Source organism: Cryptomeria japonica, chromosome 5, assembly GCF_030272615.1.
Source record: "Cryptomeria japonica chromosome 5, Sugi_1.0, whole genome shotgun sequence".
Lineage (NCBI taxonomy): Eukaryota > Viridiplantae > Streptophyta > Pinopsida > Cupressales > Cupressaceae > Cryptomeria > Cryptomeria japonica.
In genome coordinates this window covers 13083373-13104624 of record NC_081409.1, presented here as the reverse complement: position 1 = coordinate 13104624, position 21252 = coordinate 13083373, and the positions used below count along the sequence as shown (strand labels likewise).

The window sequence follows — 21252 nt, the reverse complement described above, 5'->3', positions numbered from 1 at the left end:
CAAATGCAAATTGATATTATTAAGTTAAAAACGTTTTTCAAAACAAGGAATATTTTCAGAGGAGAAGCGTATGGAGCATGCATACAAACTTAGTAAAGTAATTGAATGTTTTTGAGGAGTGGGTCAAAGTGAGTCGATCATCATTTTCGAATATGTCAAGTGTTTTTTTTAACCAGCGCCTTTTGGGTACTATTTCGAGCATTCTCTTTGTTGTCTGTATTAATTTGTTTGCAGCATCTTACAAAGTGGTGAACTGAATACATTATATGGTGGAGTATTTGCGTGGGATGTGGCATAAGCTGAGTTGGAGAGGTGGTTAAATAAAATTAATTGGTCAGCTTGATGTTTATATAGTAGACTTTGTGGTCTCTTTTTTTTGTGGTAATTGAGTGGTGGGAGATACATTTTATGACCCACTTCTGACCATTTTCTGTGTGTGTTTCTTTCTCTGATTTAAAATTTTCTGCTAACCAATTTGTGCGTTTTTTTTTGGGAAGGAGGACGGGTTAAAAGAATTTCGTGTTGGTCCAGTTCGGGTGTGTGGATATTAAAATTGGGTTGTAGCATATTCTAAGTGATGGCAAACGTGAAAAAAAAGGGAGTCCTCAAACTTCTCTCGCAGAGAAGAATGCACTAACAAGGGCTTGCACCTCAAACTTCTCTCGCAGAGAAGAATGCATTAACCAAATCTTCAAAACGATGTGGCTCCCTCTGAACTTGAAATGTTAGGCTCCCTCTAAACCTGAAATGTTATTTCCTTCTTTTAGAATAAGAACCTTTTTGAATTGACATTAGACCTTGGCTCCTCTTGAGGTGTCCCTATGTCAATTTCCCCAAAAGAAGCTAGATGAGTAGATCTGAATTTGCAATCTTGAGCAATGTGGCCATACTTGTCACACCTAAAACATTGAATGTGAGATAAATCCTTCTTTTTCGGTTTTGAAACAGAATCTGGTTCTCTCTCTATCCCTCTTTCTTCTTTTGCCTCTTTCCATTTTAGTATGAGTAGCAAGGACTTGATTTTCCACATCATAATGGTTACGCCCAATTCCTCTTGTTACCAATTCTTCTTGAATACAATCAGCTCGAAGGTGATCAAATTTGGGTAACTTGGATCTCCCATTGATGCTTTGAATGAAGGGTTCCCAAGTTTGAGGGAGACCATTAAGAGCCATAATAACAAGATTTCTGTCAACAATATTGTCCCCAATAGTGGTCAACTGATTTCTCAAATCAGTAATCTTCATAAAGAATGAGATGACTGATTCATCTTTATCCATTTTTACATTGTGAAGTTGTTGCCCTAAGGCGAGAGCTTTGCTGGTGTTGTTGATCTCATACATGCTTTCCAAGAATCTGAACACATCTCTGGCTGAAGACATCTTGAAAATGATAGGTACAAGGTGATCCTTCATGGAGTCAATCAGGATCTTCTTTGCTTTGACAACATTCTTCTTGAATTGGAGTTTCTCTTCTTGATCTTCAGGCTCAGGCTGATCTTTTCCTTCTACAAACTGAAGTAGATCATTTTCCTCAAGAGTAACAAGGATTCAAATCTTCCACGAAGTGAAATTCGAAACTCCATCAAGTCTATCTTCAACCTTCAAACCGTACACCATCTTTAATGCTGAAATTGCTTGTTGAAGGTGAAGTAGGAGAGAGTGCTTCGTTGCTATCAGAGAGTCTGATCATGATCGATTCAAACCGGCTCTGATACCGTGTTAAACTTTAGATCAGATTGATAGCAATAACAGAAAATCAACACAATAAACACTCAGAACACAATAGTACCCTGGGAAAACCTCCCTCTTGGAGGTGAAAAACCCAACAACAAGGTCTCAGTTTATATTAGACAATATCAGTGTGTCTCTTTACAACTTTGCTTCAACACTTGAAGCAACATATAAATCAGAACAGCAGAATGGAGATTCCAAACTAGGGCACAAGGAATAGCTTGATAAACTTATCTGCAATATCAAGATTTGCTATTTGCTGTCATGCAGATCATTTGCAGAGCATAAGAGTGAATTCACTGACTATGAATGTGATTCGCTGCCCCTGATACAATTCGCTCTTCCTAGGAATGAATCGCTGCCTCAAGAAGATAGTTCGCTGCACTTGGAAGGGTGATTCGCTAATAGTCTGCTGGAGAACTTCGCTGATCTTAGGCAGAGATAGTTCGCTTGACTGAATGTGTGTGATCTGATTGTATTTGATGCTTGCATGAACTCTGATTATATATGTAACTTAGCCACCTTAAACACCTTAGGTCAGCTTCACAAATAACAATAACATGATCTTATTTTGGCCCCCAAATATAGGGTCGGACCAATTACAAGTTACATCGCTTGATATAGGGTCAGCCCTATTCACATTTACAAGTTACATTTGCATATTATAGGGTAGGTCCTATTCACAAGTTACATTTGCATATTATAGGGTAGGTCCTATTCACAAGTTCCATCGCTCATTATGGGGCCAGCTCAATTTACAAGTTACACTTTAATTTGTATATCAATGTGACTAAGGCCGATAGGCCAATTAGTCACCCATAGGCTAGGTTGGCCCTAGAAGGAATCCGACCTAGCTACAAACATCAACACATAAAGCATGAAGCAATATACATAGATACATGCAAGACATGAAGCATAAAAACATGTAAGGCATGAAGCATCCACGTAAGGCATGAAGTATAAATATACATTGGGCATGAAGCCATATAAATATATGCTAGGCATGAAGCATACATTTGAAAGGCATACACATATAGGAGTGCAATGTTGGCCTATTTGATTTACTCCACTTAAATATAGTTAACCCTAATTGTATGGCGATTAAGTACGTTTGTCTCGCACGCTGGCAGTAACTGTGCTTTGATACCATTTATAAATTATAATGACCCCTTTGAATTAGTTTGAGACCCCTGTGGTATGTTCTGATTCAGTTTTGCTAGCATTTGAGACATCTTATCTAGCATGGCATTGAATTTTCTCTCAGCTTTGGTATTAGGACTGACTGAACCAGCTTGACTCTTTTTTCTATCAGCCATGTCCCTAGGTCGGCTGTGGCGTGTGGACTCTGCAGTACTGTCACTGTTGTCAAACAAACCCCTTTGTACTTCCTGAGTGTTTGAAAGAGGATCAATATCTGGATTTTGTGGGTTATTAGCAAACTGATATTGTTGTCTTTTATTATGTTTGTTGTAGTACCTGATTTTTCTGTCACTTGTAGATGCTCTGCTGCAAGAAATTGATTACGACACAGGCTGTCAGGAAAAGCCAGTTCTGATACTACTGTAACAACCACCCATAATTGTTTTTGAAATTTATTTCAATAATAAGAGCCAACAATATAAACTTGCAATAATGAAACTCACTGTTGTTAGATAAACTGAGATATGAAGGAAACATTCATTTAATGCTGTTCACAAAAATATTTGAATTACAAACACCCAAAGGGACATCAGTGCATGATATAATCATTTAAAATTTTAATGTGATATCCATATGAAGGTACCTCAACTCGTAATGATAGAATAATTTAATGTGATATCCATATGAAAGTACCTCAACTCATAATGATAGGACTGAGTGTATCGTTTTTGGAAATCTGAAACAGAGGGTCGCAGGACTGAAATATCCCTGTTGCAGGTCTGAACAGTGTGTAGAATACCTCTGAACTCCCACCAATTGTGCTATGGATGCCTCCAAAGGTTCCAAACCATTCAATAACAACCTAGCACTAAATGTAGGCCAAGTAAAACCCTGCTAAATGGCTGTTCAATAGGTCTGAGTTATATCTGGGCTGCTAATGTAATGTCCCCTTGTATGGGGTCCTAAGATTTTCGCCTAAATTTTGAAATAGCAGTGAGACTTCTTTCTATTCTAGTGTTCAGTGATGACCACCTTAAAATGGTGTATGTTACCCAACCCTAATTCTGATATAAAGTGGATATTATTTTAAATCCACAATAACGTCTATGTAGAATCATATATCTTCACCACAAAATAGTCGATATCAGTGTGCAAATATAGGTAGATATCGAACTTATAGATATATGGATGTACTACTGAGATAAAGTGCTGATGTAAATAAATAATTGTTATGATATTGACTGGGTAATTAATCCCTGTAATTTTAGCTTCAAGTAATAACAGCTATGAATATGTAGCCAATATTATCGCTATATGCTTTTATTTAAATGATCGCTGTTCCTGGTATCTCCTCTTTTTGTAGGTATGTGAATTCCATCCCCCCTTTCCCTTATCAATGAATATCCTATTTTATATCTTACAATTAGAATGATTGGCTACGTTTCAAAAGACATACCCCATGATCATTCATAATCGCCTTCTTCACTTTATGCTAATCGGACATTTAATCATATAATTGGTTAGCAATCTATTTATCACCGATTAGTTTTCATTTCACTAATCATTGTCTTCCCGAACCATAATAATAGTCCGCTGCTGTTAACCTTCTAACATTTATGAGTCATTGATGTACTAATCTCTTTTATGTCAAAGCTGGTCTTCGACGATACTTGAATAATCTTTACGTATTGTTGGTTAACAGATTTGTCCTTTGATAAAACTAACATAACACCACTCTATTGCCCCTTAAAAGAACAAAACATTAACCAAACAGTTGGGAAAAGTAGTGAAAGTTGCCCTCTGAAGTACAGCTCCATCTTTAGATTTTCAATGAATGAAAACAAGAAAATAAACTACGCATATACTTTTAACCAGAAAGTACGGAAGGCATTTTTCACATCTACACATCATTATGCTGTAAATGCAATTTTTTAAAATATAGCTCTCAAATGATAAAGCTCATAGACTTTGTTATGTTTCGCACTTCTCATTCAAAAGAAACTTTCAGTCTAAATTCCTTTTTAAGTTCATAACATTCCATAAGGAAACAAAAGACTATTTTGACAGAAATGAACTCCAACAGAAATTCAATTTCCTTCATCAAACACAGATTTGAGACTCCAAAATAATCACTTTCATTCATTCACAGATAAATGAGTATTTCTTTTTGAAACATTATGTAACTACAAAATAAAATGTATCAAGTCTGAAAGCCAAAAATTCTTAGGCCTTCACAGTCTTTTTAAAACATATAAATAGCCACAGATTGACTAATTGTAGTTTAGGGAGACACAGAGTTACATAGCTCTGCCCGAGTCAAGATTCAGTTTTTAAAACATAACCAGAAAAACTAATTTTTGAAACTGTCCTATAATTCATCACTAAACAACTTCAAAGGGCCTGCACGACCGAGATCGCAACTACGGAATGGGATCTCCGGGCTGGTTCTACACCGTGCTGGTGACACGTTTCCAATCTAAATGAGTGGCTGAAAAGTTCTGTATAACAACAAAGTTTGGAAGTCCGATGTGAGCAATCCTCTGACGCCACATTTCCTTATCTCGCCGAACTTGGGCCACAATATCTGCATGACTTCCCAAGTGTTCTATGCACAGGAAAAGGAGGGATTCAATCTTCGCCACAGTTGAGAAGTCATTTGTTGTTGGAGTCTTTGCTTCTCTAACATAATTATTTTTTCCTTCAAAAGACTGAGGAATGACTTCCATATTTTCTATCGTTTTCCCGTCCTCTTTTAGACACTTGATTCCAATTTCCTTCAAAAGACTGAGTAATGACTTCCATATTTTCTATCGTTTTCCCGTCCTCTTTTAGACACTTGATTCCAATGCATTTCAAATCATTCTGCATAGATAGAACGAGTTGAGCTAACTCGTCCCACAGTTTAGCAGATTCTTCACATCCCTGTTCTACTACAGAATTTCGCCACTCAATGTTTTTCCTGCATACATAGAGGATATTATCATCCAAGCCCTGTACCGGTTTTTCTGACAGAAACTTCATGATGCCATACTTTTGTACATCAACCATTTGAGCTACCACAACTCTCCACTTGGTTTCTTCCTTCTTCCAATTGGCAATTTCTGTCTCAAGCTCTCTCATTACAGTTATGGTGTTCTCGTACACCTTGCTCAGATTCTTGAAGTATTTCGTGCCGGATTGAGTGATTCCCTCCAACCATTCCAAGAAAATCTTTGTCACCATCCTACTTCTTTGAATTTGACCTAGAAGTTTTTGATTAACAGGCGACTTAGGATCAAATGACATGGGCAACTGTGAAATCGGCTGGGCATTAGGATTATGAATAGCATCTATGTACTCTGCCATATGCCTCAGCGTTTCCTTGAGATCCTGTTTATCCTTTTCATCCTTCCATGTCCTGCTTATTATTCTTTTGGTGGAGGCCTCCAAATGGTGTACATCCGCCACACGTGATCGAACACCCAAATTAATTCTTTCAACACTGAAATCCTTTGCTGAAGGATTTTCTACTTCCTTATCTGAAACAGGGCGAGCTATCTCAGCAGTCCAATTATCTGTATCCTGATCAAAATCTATTTTTGAAACTGTCTTCAGCCTTTTAGACTTTGGAGTTTTACCTAAGCATTTACTAACCACATCTTCAATGGGAACCGAGGCAGGAACCACATTTCTTTTTTTGCTACTAAGAGCAGTGTCTAACCAATGAGGAGTACTGGAACCTGCATCCTTCTTTGCTTGGGATTGCTCAACACTTATATTAGCTAAGATCAATGAACCTTCAGTGCCTTCTTCTTCTTTTTCAGGCTCTTTAGTATTTCCAACTTCCATTGTGGGTATCTCAATGTTTTGTTCTGCAATTTTATCCTCAGCTTCAGGAGACCCTTCCAAATCAACCACTACTGTACTTTCTAGCAACTTTATGCCCTTGTTTTTGGTCCTTGATTTGGTAACACGAGTTGGAAGCTGGCTAACAAGGGATTTCTTTGAACCTTTGACAGTATCTGCCTCAAGTTAACCTTGGCACCATATGCAACACAAGTTTTAACAGATTTATTAGACAACTTTTTGAATAGGAGAATCTTCGATTACCGGTTTTCCCAATCTTTGCTTTCGTAACCACTGCTCAGTTCTGCGGATAACAGGGAAAGTTCTCATTTGAATCTGATCTTCCTCCTTATCCCATTCTACCTCAGGGATTGGGGAACCCTGTACTTTCTCTGCATACTGTGGATCAATTAAATCTTCACCATTATCTACAACCCCTGTTACATTCATTCTGAGCTGAAAAGTAATAATTTGATCCACTATAAACCTGGAAAATGTTCTCACATCAAATTCATCTCCGCAATCCTCCCAAAAATCTTCAAGTTGTGAAACATGAGAGAAGCCCTCTTTAAGAGCTAAATGTGCCTGAGCATAACCTTTGTTGTCGAAATTAGGTCGAGTTGCATAGTGTTGAAGGTTAAGCTTTTTAAAATCAACCTCCAGGTTCAAAGCATCAGAAACAGTGTGACAAATATAATAACCAGTGTTCCACGGGCGTTGGGGACGGGGGGACGAGGGGGACGCGTTTCCGGGACGGGGGGACCAAGGGCCTAAATTTGGGGATGGCGGCGGGGGGGTGGCGGGGTGGTGGTGCTCATATATATACATATAGTACTTGAAAAACTAGTTTTGAAAAGATGTATAACAGTATAACAGTATAAGAATTAGATTTCAAATGAAACTATAGGAAATACCAAGATTACTTAGATTAGTGATACGTAACTAATTGCTAAAAGTAAATAAAATTTGACAAATGAAATTGTCAAATTGGAGATTTCTCATTTCTATCATATGAATATCGAAAAAGGAAAACGAAAAATATGAATATCTGATGCCATTGCAAAGTCTATAATAATAAAGATGATTACATGATTCATCATTACAATGAGTAGCCAAATACAAATACGTGTAGCAATAGCATTACAAAAGAGACGAGTCAAATACAAAATGACAAAACTGAAAAGTGAAAACTCAAACTGTAGCTAATGGAGGCCTCTAATCATCTGCGAACTCCTCCTCACTGGAACTGCTAGACTCCTGAGGATCAAGGTCCCTCAAGCTCACACCAACTAGCCCTGCATCTGAAGTGGTAGGATCATCCTCATCAATCTGTGAAGGCTCCTCTGGCTCTACATCCCATCGTGTCGCTGGACTCTTCTTGTACATAAGTGTCTTGCGGTCAATGAGACGCAAAGCACTGTGTACAGCCACAAGCTTCTTTGCTCTCTTAGAGGTAAGTCTGTTCCTCTTAAGAGAGTGGATGAAGCTATATGTAGACCAGTTCCTCTCAGCAGCTGAAGAACTGGAAACCTGGGATAGCAGACGGATGGCTAGAGTGGTGGTCAAAGATTTCGGGCCATGACAAGTCCACCACAAAAGTGGGTCCTCCTGTGCCATAGTGTCTATATCCATCTTTGCCGCATCTGAATAACCTCTAAGAGTGGCAAATCTTCCCCACTCAGTGCGCATTGTGCCGGCATCTCTGGAATCAAACATCTTCTCTATGCACCTAAAGAAACCCGCCTTCACCTCATCATCCTCAATCGGTGTCATTCTACCCGGTCTAGCCTTGTACCACTTAGGATTCAAGGCAAAGGCAGCCATATGCAAAGGAGTGTTCAACTTGTCCCATCTACTCTGAATGATAGGCCGGATTTGCTCATTGTAGAATGCTAGAGAGGGGTCCTTCACTTGCACAGCAGCCCTCATTTGGTCAAGCATAGAGTCAATGCACTCATACACCTCTCCAAGGTTAGGTGCATCCCCATCCCCATATCTGATCACCTGGAATACTGGAGAAATGATGGAGACAATGTATTTCGCATTAGTCCAAAACACATCACTCTTCACTATCTCCTTCACCCTTCTCCCCTGCTCTGTCTTGGCCTCAGCCCACCTATTCCACTCATTAGTCATAACCATGAGTTGCAATGCCTCTTGCAACTCAATCATTCTCTTCAAGAGAATGAAATAGGATGCATATCTAGTCTCAACTGGTTTCAAGAACTCCTTCTTCGCGAAGGTCTTGAAGAGTGCATGTGAAGTGTGGTGGTTGCAGATAAACATCTGCACATCTCTCGCATCGGTGACCACTCCTCTAATCCAGTCAATCTTCCCCATGTCCTTGAGTGCATTGTTCATGGCATGCACACAACATGGGGTCCACCAAATGTGTCTATAGGCTGCCTCAACGAGTCTCCTTGCTGCTCTACACACATAGGCTGCATCTGTCACTACTTGGACCACATTTTGTGGCCCAACCTCCTCAATAGCCTCCCTGAGGACCTGAAACTGGAAATCAGCATCTTTATGATGCCCTGTACAATCAACTGCTCTAAGGAAGTATGGGCCCTCTGCACATGTGACCATGACGTTGATGAGTGGACGATGGCTAATGTTCGTCCACCCATCCATAACTATGCTGCACCCCGATGCCGCCCAACATGCCTTCATCTTCTCCATCAAAATATTGATCTTGGAATAGCTTTTATCCAAGATCGAGGTCCTCATTTTCGTCTCCCCTGGTGGCACATAAGATGGTCCTCCCTTGGCCACCATATCCATCATCTTCCTATAATAAGGAGACCGTGTAACATGAAATGGAATGCCATTGGCAAAGAAGAAATTGCCAATGGATTCATCTATCTCATCTCTCAGCTGCACATTAAACATATCAGCAATGGGGTTGCTCTGTGGTGTATGCAACCTACGTTTCCCAGCCTTGGCAGCAGTAGAAGTGGAAGTAGATGGAGATCCAAACATCATTCCTCCCGCCTGCGAAGCATGAGAAGTATGTGGCACTGGCACATTCTGGTTGTCGTGAAGTGATGCCCTAGCAGACAAAGTAGTAGGCATTGAAATATTTGTGTCATCTGGAACCCCCCAAAGCCTGTTAAACTCAATTTTGTACTGTATATTTTTGGGTTCCTCCAAAAACTTACAATGTTTCATGCCTTTTCCTCTCCAAAACAGAAAGTGTGCATTCACCCTGCTAATGATACCGAACCATTCTCTGTCACAAATATTGCACTTCCACTTCCTTGTTCCCCCACTTGAATGTGATGCAGTGCCTTGTACTGATATTTGTGAAGCAAACTGTTTTAGAGGAGACTTAGGATCAAAATGACCCCTAGCATATGGTGCCAACAACTTTGAAGGGCAACCTGTACTAGCTGGTGCACTTGCCATAGAACTAGATTGGGCTCCAGGATCAGCCCCATGGTCACCCCCCTCATTTTCAGGTTCATATTCTGAATCATTCTCACTATGAGAATGGATTTCCATGTCATCTTCACTCGTGCCTTGGGAGCTCATTGTGAAATTGACATTGCATTTCACAAAATAAAAATAAAAATAAAATCAGCCTTGTTTAACAATATATTTTAAAATTTTTTTCCTATTCATCTCAAAATGAGATCTGATGTTGAATCTTGAGGGCAAAATGATGAATCATTTTGCCCTCAAGATTCAACATCAAATCTCATTTTGAGTCTTGAGATGAATAGGGAAAAAAAAACCAAAAATGACATAGAACAATGAAAATCAGAAAGTAAAACAAAAAAAAAACAAGAAGAAGTTGAAAAACCCTACCTTGTGCTTGAAAAATCTCTCCAAAATGTAGAAGAATCTTCTTCTTCCTCTTCTTCTTGCTTCTAGCTCCTATCACGCTTGCAGTCACTTTTCTCACCCCTTCAATCAATCTTCTTCAAGTATTTCCTCCTCTTCAAGTTGCTGGAAAAAAAATCAGTTTTCCAAAATGAGAGTGAAATCCAAAATAAACATGCTTTTGTGTTGTTTTGGGGGGTAGGGTGGGGCCCACGTCCAATTAGGGTTACCCCTTAACCCCCCCCAAAAGGCACATGTTATAAAAAAACTTAAAAAAATAAAAAAACTGTCTTTTTTCGCGTGGGAATGTGGCAGACGCCTGGGCGTCTCCCAGGAGACGCCCAGACGTCTCCACGTCTCCCTGGGAGACATGGAGACGCGGGGACGTCTCCACGTCCCGGCGGCGTTTGGGTGGCGGTGGCGGGACGGCGGGGGACGTCGCGTCCCCGTCCCCGAGACGTCTCTGACGGGGGGACGCACCCAAAAAGGGGGGGGGTGCGTCCCTGTGGAACACTGATAATAACCTAGTTCAATTGTGAAAGAAATGCCTGAATCTTGTTTGGCCAGAGTCTTCTTGTCGATGTGAGCAAGTTGCCTACACAGTTCAATTAGCACAAAGCGATCAAGCGCAAACCTCGGTAATTTAAATGGTTCTCCTTCGAACCCTCCAACCTTGTTATAGGTGAACCGAGGATACTGAATGAAATAGCTTCCATATGTACTCACTAGCTGCATAGCCTCATCAGATATTCGTTTGTTTACATTTCCTTGAAGTTCATAAACCAGTCTCCCTGCAAACACATCATGAACTCTTTGGAAATCCTCATGACACTTATGTAGTTGAAGGTGCGGATGGTAATCATAAATTTTCATCCCATCAACCCATTCCTCATGATGCAGACCTGGCCAAGGTCTGACACACGCCAAACAATAAAACAAGTATGAGGACATATAGAAGTTCTTGTTTCCGAGGCAATTACTTAGCCCATCATGCAATCTCTCAACAATTAACTCTGCCCAATCTATATATCGCTTCTCATCTAATATGACCTAGATGAAAAAATACATCCAGTCTTCCCAATAAAACACGTGCTGGCTTCCTTTCACCTTGTGCAGCAAAATGACAATGTCCCTCACCTCTTTGATCAAATGCTCTCTGGTTAAGGGTTTGGGCAATCTAGAACCACCCTTCTGAAATTTCAAGAGCCAATTTCTGGCTAGAACACTTCTATACTAGGTTTTCTTTTCTGAGAAAAATCCGTACGAGGTGGTTATCGTCCAATCTTCATACGACTCTTTAGTGGGAATTTTAAAGACATCCATAACAGTTTCCCTATTCACATTCAATAGGACACCCCCATTTGCATTTCTGATACATTTGTGTTCGGGGTCATACTTGTTCATGCACTTGAGCACTAACTCAGGGCAGTGTATAGCAGAAGGGAAAACTGAAGCTTCTATTAACCCACTATCCACAATCCTTCCCATCGTGGGTGGATCAGAGGGATTCTTAGCTCTTTCTAAAAATTCATCTAAATCGGCATGAGCTAGGGACGTGTCCCCAAATTCTGGAAGAGAGCAACTAAGACCTGATTCTGACCCTAATTTTGGTGGAACGGGTCTCATTTTCAATACTAAAATAGGCTGCAATAACACTCACCACGGCTACTACAACAAGAATTAACAATTTCTTCCTTGAAGCACGAAAATGACAGAGATGGCGAAGATTTTCAACTCACCTTTCATGCGACTGAGTGTCTGCTAATTCTGAGAAAATTACCTCTAGCGCCGAACCTTCACCTTTCCTAATTTAGCTTCTTCATGAAGATACAAATCTTTTTTGTACAAAATTGATATAAATGGCTAAAAATTCGATTTCATGATTACCACAACTCATTCACTCGTGTTGAGAGACGATGGAGATGACACTTCTGACACCTGCTTTTATTACAAAACACTTCGCGCAATCTCTTATCAAGAAAATGATTACCACCTTAAGTGAGGATTTTTCAAATAAATCACTGAGATGCCTGGAATATTCCCCTTCATGCCGATCACTTCCCTCCTTGGGCCTCCGCTTTTACAAAGCTTCAATTTTGAATGTGGAACCGCTGAACCATTGAACTCTTGAACTCTTGAACCAATGAAGGTTCAACGGTTCAAGTTCATTCTTCGCATGAGCTTTCTGCACAAGTTAGACTTGCCGCAACTAAGACATAATATACAAAGACTCAATGAACCAATGAACCGATGGACTATTGAACTAAACGCCAGGTTCAAACAAAAGGTTCAAAGACACGAACACTTTGGATATCAAGACGCATCGGCCGAGACAAATTGACTATGTTAAAGATGACACACATTATCTCGGCATGAATATTCCAAAACAGGGAAAAATCAATGAATGCAAAAATAGGAGGTAACACGTATTTATCTGTATTGTATTAGTATTGACCAGGGCTACATATTTCCCGTAATCCCTTCTATCTCCTTGTCTTGCTGATGATCGATATTGAATCTGGATGTATACCGCATAATAGTCATTTCACTAATCGCACCTCTCTAAAGCATAACAATATAATTTTTAAATAACAGTGAGCAGTTTATTATCACTGCCAATAAACACTAAAGCTGATTATCACTGTCTGTTGCTGAGGGGACAATCTCTGACACCTGCAGCCCCCTTTAAGTTTATTTATTATTATATTTGTTATTTTCTCAATAATATAAGACTGTAAAATTTATATTATTATTTGATAAATATTAATATTTAATAAATATAAATTATATATTAAATCTTGTTTATTATTATCATTAAGATTTTATTTAGTTAATTCTATTCATTTATTTGGTTATATATATATATTTTATATTTTAATTGTATTATTATTTATTATCAAATTTTATTTTAGAGCGGGCCTCATCATGTTTTGATTGTTTGGATGGGGACATCACAGATAATGGAATGCTGTAGTCCCAAACAGCAAGGAATACTCTCAATAACAATCACCTACAAGCATAGATCACCCTTCCAGGACACAAATTTGCACCAATCTATCCCAGTGGCATCTATAAGCCTCCAAAACTCAGACAAAAGACTAAGGGAACTGCTGAAAGAAGATATAAGTCAATAAGAGCAAAGTAGTACTAGAATCCAGCAGTGTTGATATGCAAATAAATTCATATCTTTCTCATATGATGCTGAAACAGTGCCAGATCACCTGCAATCTTAAACAAGGAACTAGGCACCACATTTCATTGTGATAAATCATCCGAAACCCAGATGTTGGTCTTCATGGAACTCACACGCTAGCCCAAGGTACTTATACGGCCTGCAAAGGAGGGTTGACCCTTCCAAATAAATTCAAATCTGCAACATCACTCCCAACAAACAGTCCTAACCTGATCACCTAGCCTGAAGGATTCCTATTTATCAATCTCAGACAATTTTGTGACCATTCGATGTCCCAAATTAGCAACCCAAGAGGTTCGAGTTGCTCTGAATGAGTTGTACGGCCAGGAGATAGAATCCTTGAAACACCACCAGAAAGCAACACAAAAATCATTGCGAATACACCAAAAGCAAACCCACAAATCTGCAATCAAAATACCTTGAATATTTTCTTTTTTTTTGAAACCTCGAATTGCAAAATTTTGTGAAAGCAAGGTGATTCCTATGTGAAACCACACTACCAGCTAGGGACTATTTTTGAGATCCAAAATGAGTGATTTGATGAGGGTTTTCGTTCTCGATGAATCTTTGGGAGAACTCTCCATTCACACCGACAATAATCCAAATGAGAGCCCAAATCCTTCTTATATAGTGGGAGGGGAAAAAGGGCAACTTTAAACTCAAAATTATTCATTTTCCCTCTGATGGGCATTTTGAATATTTAAAAAACAACTTATATGCAAATGAAATTGAGTAGCTTCTGGATTTGATTGTGTGACTTTTTTTAGCATCAACGTTTCGGATCACACTGTGTGATCCATCATCAGGATGTTTAGAGAATGCCAGGATATGAAAGATAGTAAACTGTTTGATAGAGAATGGCAGGATGTTTAAAGAATGTCCTAGGTTGTATCTTAAGTCTGCAACAAACAATTTACTATCTTTCATATCCTGGCATTCTCTAAACATCCTAATGATGGATCAGAGTGTGATCCGAAATGTTGATGCTAAAAAAAGTCACACAATCAAATTTAGAAGCAACTGAATTTCATTAGCATGGATTGTGGAAATCTGATAATATTAACTTATGTGCAAGCCCCCCTTAGGCGCCACTTGAAGGGACAACACTATTTTATAAATATAACTTTGAAGTAAAATAAATAAACTTTAACATTAAACTATAGTGCATATTTTAAATATTCCCAAACAAATTATGGAAAGCACCACCAAGGCATTGAAAATTGAAACTGGTCACGCCATAAGGTAATTGAAGCTGAGGGAAGATGTTGGGTGCTAAAACGGGAACTTATAAAAATAGGTGACCTATTCAAGAAGTGTGGAGAACAACCCAGAGGGTTAAAAACACTTCAAAGAGCGTCACATTAATCTAGAACATCAATTGAGCACCACATTTCTAACGGAAGCCAAGAAAGCTATCGAGCTCTCCAATAATACCAGAGTCCTCTAACCACCACAATAATTGATTAGGCCTGAGAATGGAACATTACAATTTGTCAAACTTTTGAGGAAGTATGAATCCTCCCTATGTTTATTCTCCACTCAATAGGGACTTGGTCATAGAGACTCCAATTTTCCATGTTTACTTTTATCCTGTACTCTAGTGTTCCATACACGGACTTTGTCTCCAATATCAAATTTTCTAGTACTTGTATTCTTATCACACAAATGCTTCATTTGTTCTTGGTGCATAAGATTCAACATCTAAGTTTACCTTCTTTCATCAAGTTTTTAGTTCATTTACCTATAGGTCATGGCATTGTCCATTTCCTCATCACATTCATGAACTTGTATACAGGTACAAATTGTTCATAGGCAGTACAACCTCAGTTCCATACACTAATTCAAATAGTAACTTAACAGTGGACTTCTTCGACGTCACCCTATCTGCCCAAACGGCAAGCCTCGATTTAGAATTCAAGGGCTTCTTATTTTGACCAAGCATTCTCAATAATCTTCATTAAGTTTTTATTGCTTGAATCTACCTGTCCATTTCCTTGTGGATAGTATGAGGAAGAATGGGAAATAGTGATTCCATTTTTGACACAAAGTGGAAATAATCTGATTGCATTCTTAGAAATCTGATTTGGAAATGGTCTTGAAGCCGATTGAACACACACATTCCAACATTTCCATACCTTTTATTAAATGCAAAACTCAGGAGAATAATCCTATCTTTGGATTCCACCATGCCTGATAAATGCAATTGGATTTGATTCTCTGGTTTATTCAAATTCTGTTGGCAATTGGATCATCTCAAAGTAAATTGCCCATGGCTTCCTTCGTAGAGAGAAAAGGTTGAGTAGCCATAAGATTTCTTTCTCAACAGCCAACTTGGAAAATTGAGTGTCCACATTCATATGCTGTTGTGGCTTGTTTGGGAAACATGGGGCTTTGTTACTAACCTGAAGTCCCTGGGATCCTCATGGGCAAACAGCAGCGAGCCCATCTCATGGCAAGCTGTGAATCTGAAATTATCCTCCATTTCACTTTTGGTTGCAAGATAGGCTTAATTGGGATATAGAGGATTAAAACTGGAAAATTTGGTATCAGTGGCCCTAGGGACCTGAAATCTCATTCCATTTGGTGTTGTTTCTCATTTGGAATCAAACTTGGAAAACTGATTGAGTCTGTGAAGCAGACTGGAAGGTTTTCTTGTATCCGACTTTCTTCACTTTGGTGTCTGACAGAGAACAAAAACGTTAAGTCCAAGGGGATATAGACTTCACAAGGATTAAAATCCAGTATTGATTTTGAATCAGCAAATTGGCAAGTTTGGAGCAACAGGGAATACAAATGGTAAAAGTTAAAACTAAGTGAAAATGGGATGATACAAGAATGGATGCAACCAAGACTATTGAAATTGATTCTGGCTCAGGTCAAGGATGCAATATGGACGAAAGACAAGGGAACAAGGAAAAGCTTACAGAATTTCAATTGGATGTAGGAAAAAAGGTTAAAAGACATTTAACTCCCAGATTGGTTCAAAAGTGAAATAGGGGAAATGAAGCTTTTCCAAGTGTAACAACCATATGTGATAGCCACATGTGGTATGGTGAATAAAGTTTGGAGTCTGGACCGATGAAGGAAACTAAACAAGGGAAAAACAAGGCATTTGGATTTTAAACCATCGTTGACCTTGCATTGCAGACAGAACCAGAACCCAACCTACAAACTGAAAATTAAAAAGGGAAAAGAAATCAGATTGCAGAGAAGATGAGAGAATAGAGACAGGAAAATACCTACCCTAGAAGATAAAGATGACATTAAAAGAAAACAAACAAGGATACAACTAGATATATTTTGGTTGACACAGAATTGTAACTTAGCCAGGGATGCTGCTGCATCAGAACTTAAAAGTACAAGTTAAAATAGCTAATCGAGACTTATAATGAACTCTAACAGCTAGACTTAAAGAATAACTCTAAAGCAAGGAAGCAAAATAGCTTAAAAAAAGACCGGAATGGGTAAACCCTAGGCAAGTCAAAGCAAACAAAGAAATATGATACAGGTCAATCTTGTCAAAGGAAGGCTCTTGCAATATAGATCCACCAATAGGACCAAAAATAATGTAACTGAAACAATGCTTTATGGTGCATCAGCTTCAAGGGTAGTAAGGTTTAACATCCTCATCAATCATCACAAACAAACCAATACAGGGTCTAATGATACCCTTGGGAGATTTGCATGGGATAAAATTGCCCTGCCGAATGATCTTGGTAGGAGTCAAGATACTCTTAATGCTTCTCCCAAACTTCCAGAACTGAAGCTCTATCAGACATGAAGAGAAAATTGGTGATGCACATCTGCCCTTGGAGTGTTAACCGTGGTGAGTTGTTGATTCTCTACATTGTATTAACAGGAGTTGTGAGATTCTATGGTTGCATTGTGTAGGAAGGCATCTTGTAGATCTATCCACCAATATCACTAGGGATTTCTGTAACCACGTGTGTTTGATGCCCCTTAAAAACATTTTGAATGAATGAGTAATAAATTTGGTGGTCTTGAAAGTAATAAAATGACTACTATTTCTGTATATGATTTTATATATGAAGAGCACACAGAAAATACTGAGGGGCGGGGGGGGTGAATCAGTATTTTAAATTTTTTGACAACATGAAACCATATAAAACTTAAAGAGAGCAAGCATCATGACACAAACACAGATTTTCTCATGGAAAACCCTTTCAGGAAAAAAACATGGCACAAAGTAGCTTTCATAAACAAATGGGTGCCAACCCAAAATTACGAAGGTGAGCACCAACTCACAGAGAGCACCGACTCTCAAAAAGCACCAACTCTGATCAGCTGAAGCACCAACTTCAGGTTCCACTAACTCAAATGCATAGGTATGTAGAACAGAACTTTACACCATATGCTCAGAACTCAACAATCTTCTTAGAATCTGCTGTTGAGATTTGTGTGTATCCCTCATTAATCTTTTGAACACAAAACACACTCCTTTCCCTTTCAAATTTTTTTTTAACCGCTTCACCCATAAAACAATTTATGTGCTTCTTTTTCATTCATCACCCAGCTGAACACAGTCTTGACTTCTTACAACATTCTGTACAACTCCCAGCCTTCTTCACAGACGTATTGTACTATAACCGTCGGGCGACATCAACATTGTGTCAAATAAGACACCAAAAGATAATAATACGGACAACAGCATGCAATTGAATTCCTTTCAGCAGCATCGTTTTTTATGTTTCTCCACCAAACTGCATACAGTCACAAAACTCTAACTTGTAGCAATATCATTTTTGAATTCCATACCCGCAGTCCCCAATACATTTCATATCATTTTAGAAAAAAGCTGTATATGAGTCAAGATGTATTTTTTTTGACTTCTATCCATCAAAACCACACAGAAACCAGAATACGATTCAATCTGTACATCTTGTTTTTCACCCGATTTCATTTTCACCACAGTTCATTGAGTTTTTTATTACTGTGCACTACAAAAGAACAGATACAATACTCTCCCATTAAGTTTTCGCACACCTTTTTGAAAAAAAAACGATACTTTATTTTTCTTGTTTTTGGCTGATAAATTTCCCAACCAACTCACGCAAAGAAATGATGCTACATCTCTGCCACGAAAATCCTGTCAAAGCCCGATAGCAGCGAACACCTGAGTCTGCAAAAAGAAAACATATCTTCTACCTGCGCACAGAAATGATTCTCTTTTCTGCTAAGTTCGTTTCATTACCACAACGCACAAGTAAGAATTGAAACACTCAAATCTAGAAATTGTTTTTACGTTTATTAACAGCTGTGATATGACCAAAAACTTTGACTGTTTTGTTATATTCAATCCATATCAAAATGGACATTCTCAGGGCATGTAGATACACACAGCAACAAGAGTAATGTTTTCCATTTTCTATCAATCCACTTACGCGATGCCAAAAAAAGGGGTTTTACATCAGCTTCAAGGCACAACTTATAAAACAATTGGCCTCCACGATTTTTAAACGTAAATGCCCAAGACCCATTTCCATGTGCTTATGGAAAGATTACACCAACCACACGTAACACTTGAAACGGCCATTGCTTATGACAAATGTTTGAAACAAGCCACCAATGCCTTCACTAAGGCACATGTAAATTACACAATTAATTTTTTTTTTTGAGTTAAAACACACTGGTTTCAAGAGCATTGACCCTTTTAAAAATCACAAATTCTGACATGGCAAAAGTAAACAGGATGTGGACACCAAATTAGCTTAAGTTGACAACAAAATAGCTCAAGCTAACACTTAGGTAGCTTAACCAAACACTCAAGCAGCTGAAGTAGACCAACAACAAGTTGGAATAGACAACCGAGTAGATCAAGTAGACAGGAAACCAATAGAACCAAACAAGTAAGAAGCTCAAGCTAGCAGGCATCCAGCTCAACCAAGCAGGCAAGCAGCTCAACCAGATAGGCAAGCAGCTCAACTGAAATTTTAATTCAATCTTTGAACCTCAACAACTGAACTTGACATCAATGACAAATATTCTGTTAAAAGCTTCTTGTGTACATGAAATGAATATGATGTTTTGTGATATAAATAGAATTAATTAGTTATAAGAAATAGATGTATTTAGTAATCATATTAGTCAAAATGATCTGGATTGGTGTTAAGTTCCTTCTATAAGGGCCATAAGTAGTTATTTATGACTTAAGAACTATCCAACAAAGGCAATGAGTCAGGGAGTTTGTCAAGTATCAGTCCCAGTAATTTACAACCTTGAGAATTGCATGTATTAACGTTTTCATTTTTAATTTATTAAAAAATATTTTCATTCATATCTGCAGACTATTTCCTGTGCATGTCTTGGTCCCTAATTGAATGAACATAAACATTGAATGATGTACAAATTTTGTGTTCATGCATTGTTGAGCTTAGAAGTAAAATTTCATGTTCCATGACGTATTATAGTCGTTGACTGGTGCAGAATGCTAGATTCCTTCAAAATTTTATCACAGAGGCTGGAATCCTTTGGCCGCGAAAGAAGGTAAGTGAAATCTGTCACATGTAATTTATCAACATGTACTAGTATCCAATACTGTAATTGTCTAGCTTGTTGTAAGGGAAACCCAGATGATGTCTCAAATAGTATCATCCCTGCATTTGATCTTACGTTGGTTGATTTGAGAATTTGCAGTTTAATATTAGCGCAAAGGCTCAGAGGAAGCTTGTTCGTGAGATTAAGACAGCTCGTGCTTTTGGGTTATTGCCATTTACTCTGATGGGAAAGAAGCCATTTGCATTTGGTAAAACTATGGAGGATCTTGATGAAGATTATAGATATGATACTTATGCTGAAAATGCTGACGAACTAGAAGATGTTTCTGAAATTGAAGCGCCAGTCCTGAATGAGGATTTGGATATCCCAGACTTGGGAAAAAGATGAACAAAAATGAGAGGGTCTTAAAATCTTGGATGTGGGCTAAAGAGGAAAGCCATCTTGTCGATCGATAAGGCAATACAGCATTATGTCAATATCTATTCGACAGTTTAAATATAGAGGATTACAAGGCTCTTGCTAGTAAATGATTCTATTTTGAAAATCTCTTTGATCTTCTCAAGTAGGTGGTATGTCATTTTGGTTTTTGTGAGGTGTAGGGTAAATGCTTGTGATTTTATCCTTAAATTTTGTTGTTTATCTTTTTCTCTTTTCATTGCAAGCTTGCAAAGAGCGCAATATTAGAGAAGTATTTTCTGGTTTCTTTTTGTAAGACATGCTTGTGATTTTAGTATCATGTTTGCTAAGCATTCTTACAATTGCATGTTCGTTGTAATGTTCCGAATTGATTTTTTTACTATTTTTGCAATTTCACAATAGACAATGCATAAACCAAAACGCCTTTTGATCACCAAGATTCTGATATAGGGAAGGTGAGAGTATATGGTTAAAGGAGTTAACTTGATTATTATAGAAAAAGTTTCTTGGTTGCAAGTCGTACAACTCAATATAGCAATTGATATGAAAGATCTAGAGCTAATTAGGTATTTATTTTTGACAGTAAGCTTTTCAGATTAAATA

General features: G+C 38.3%; 1 protein-coding gene across 2 annotated transcripts in view; it reads left to right on the top strand.

Annotated features, from left to right (window-relative positions):
• The window catches only part of LOC131077984 (uncharacterized), a 49263-nt gene extending 28469 nt beyond the window's left edge, over positions 1-20794 (top strand). For both annotated transcript variants that reach the window (XM_058015594.2, XM_058015593.2), the window contains 2 exons: positions 20161-20220; positions 20371-20794. In XM_058015594.2, the coding sequence (XP_057871577.2) occupies positions 20161-20220; positions 20371-20619 (309 nt within the window). In that variant the 3' untranslated portion in view covers positions 20620-20794. The remainder of the gene's footprint in view (positions 1-20160; positions 20221-20370) is intronic.
• Positions 20795-21252: the final 458 nt, after the last annotated feature.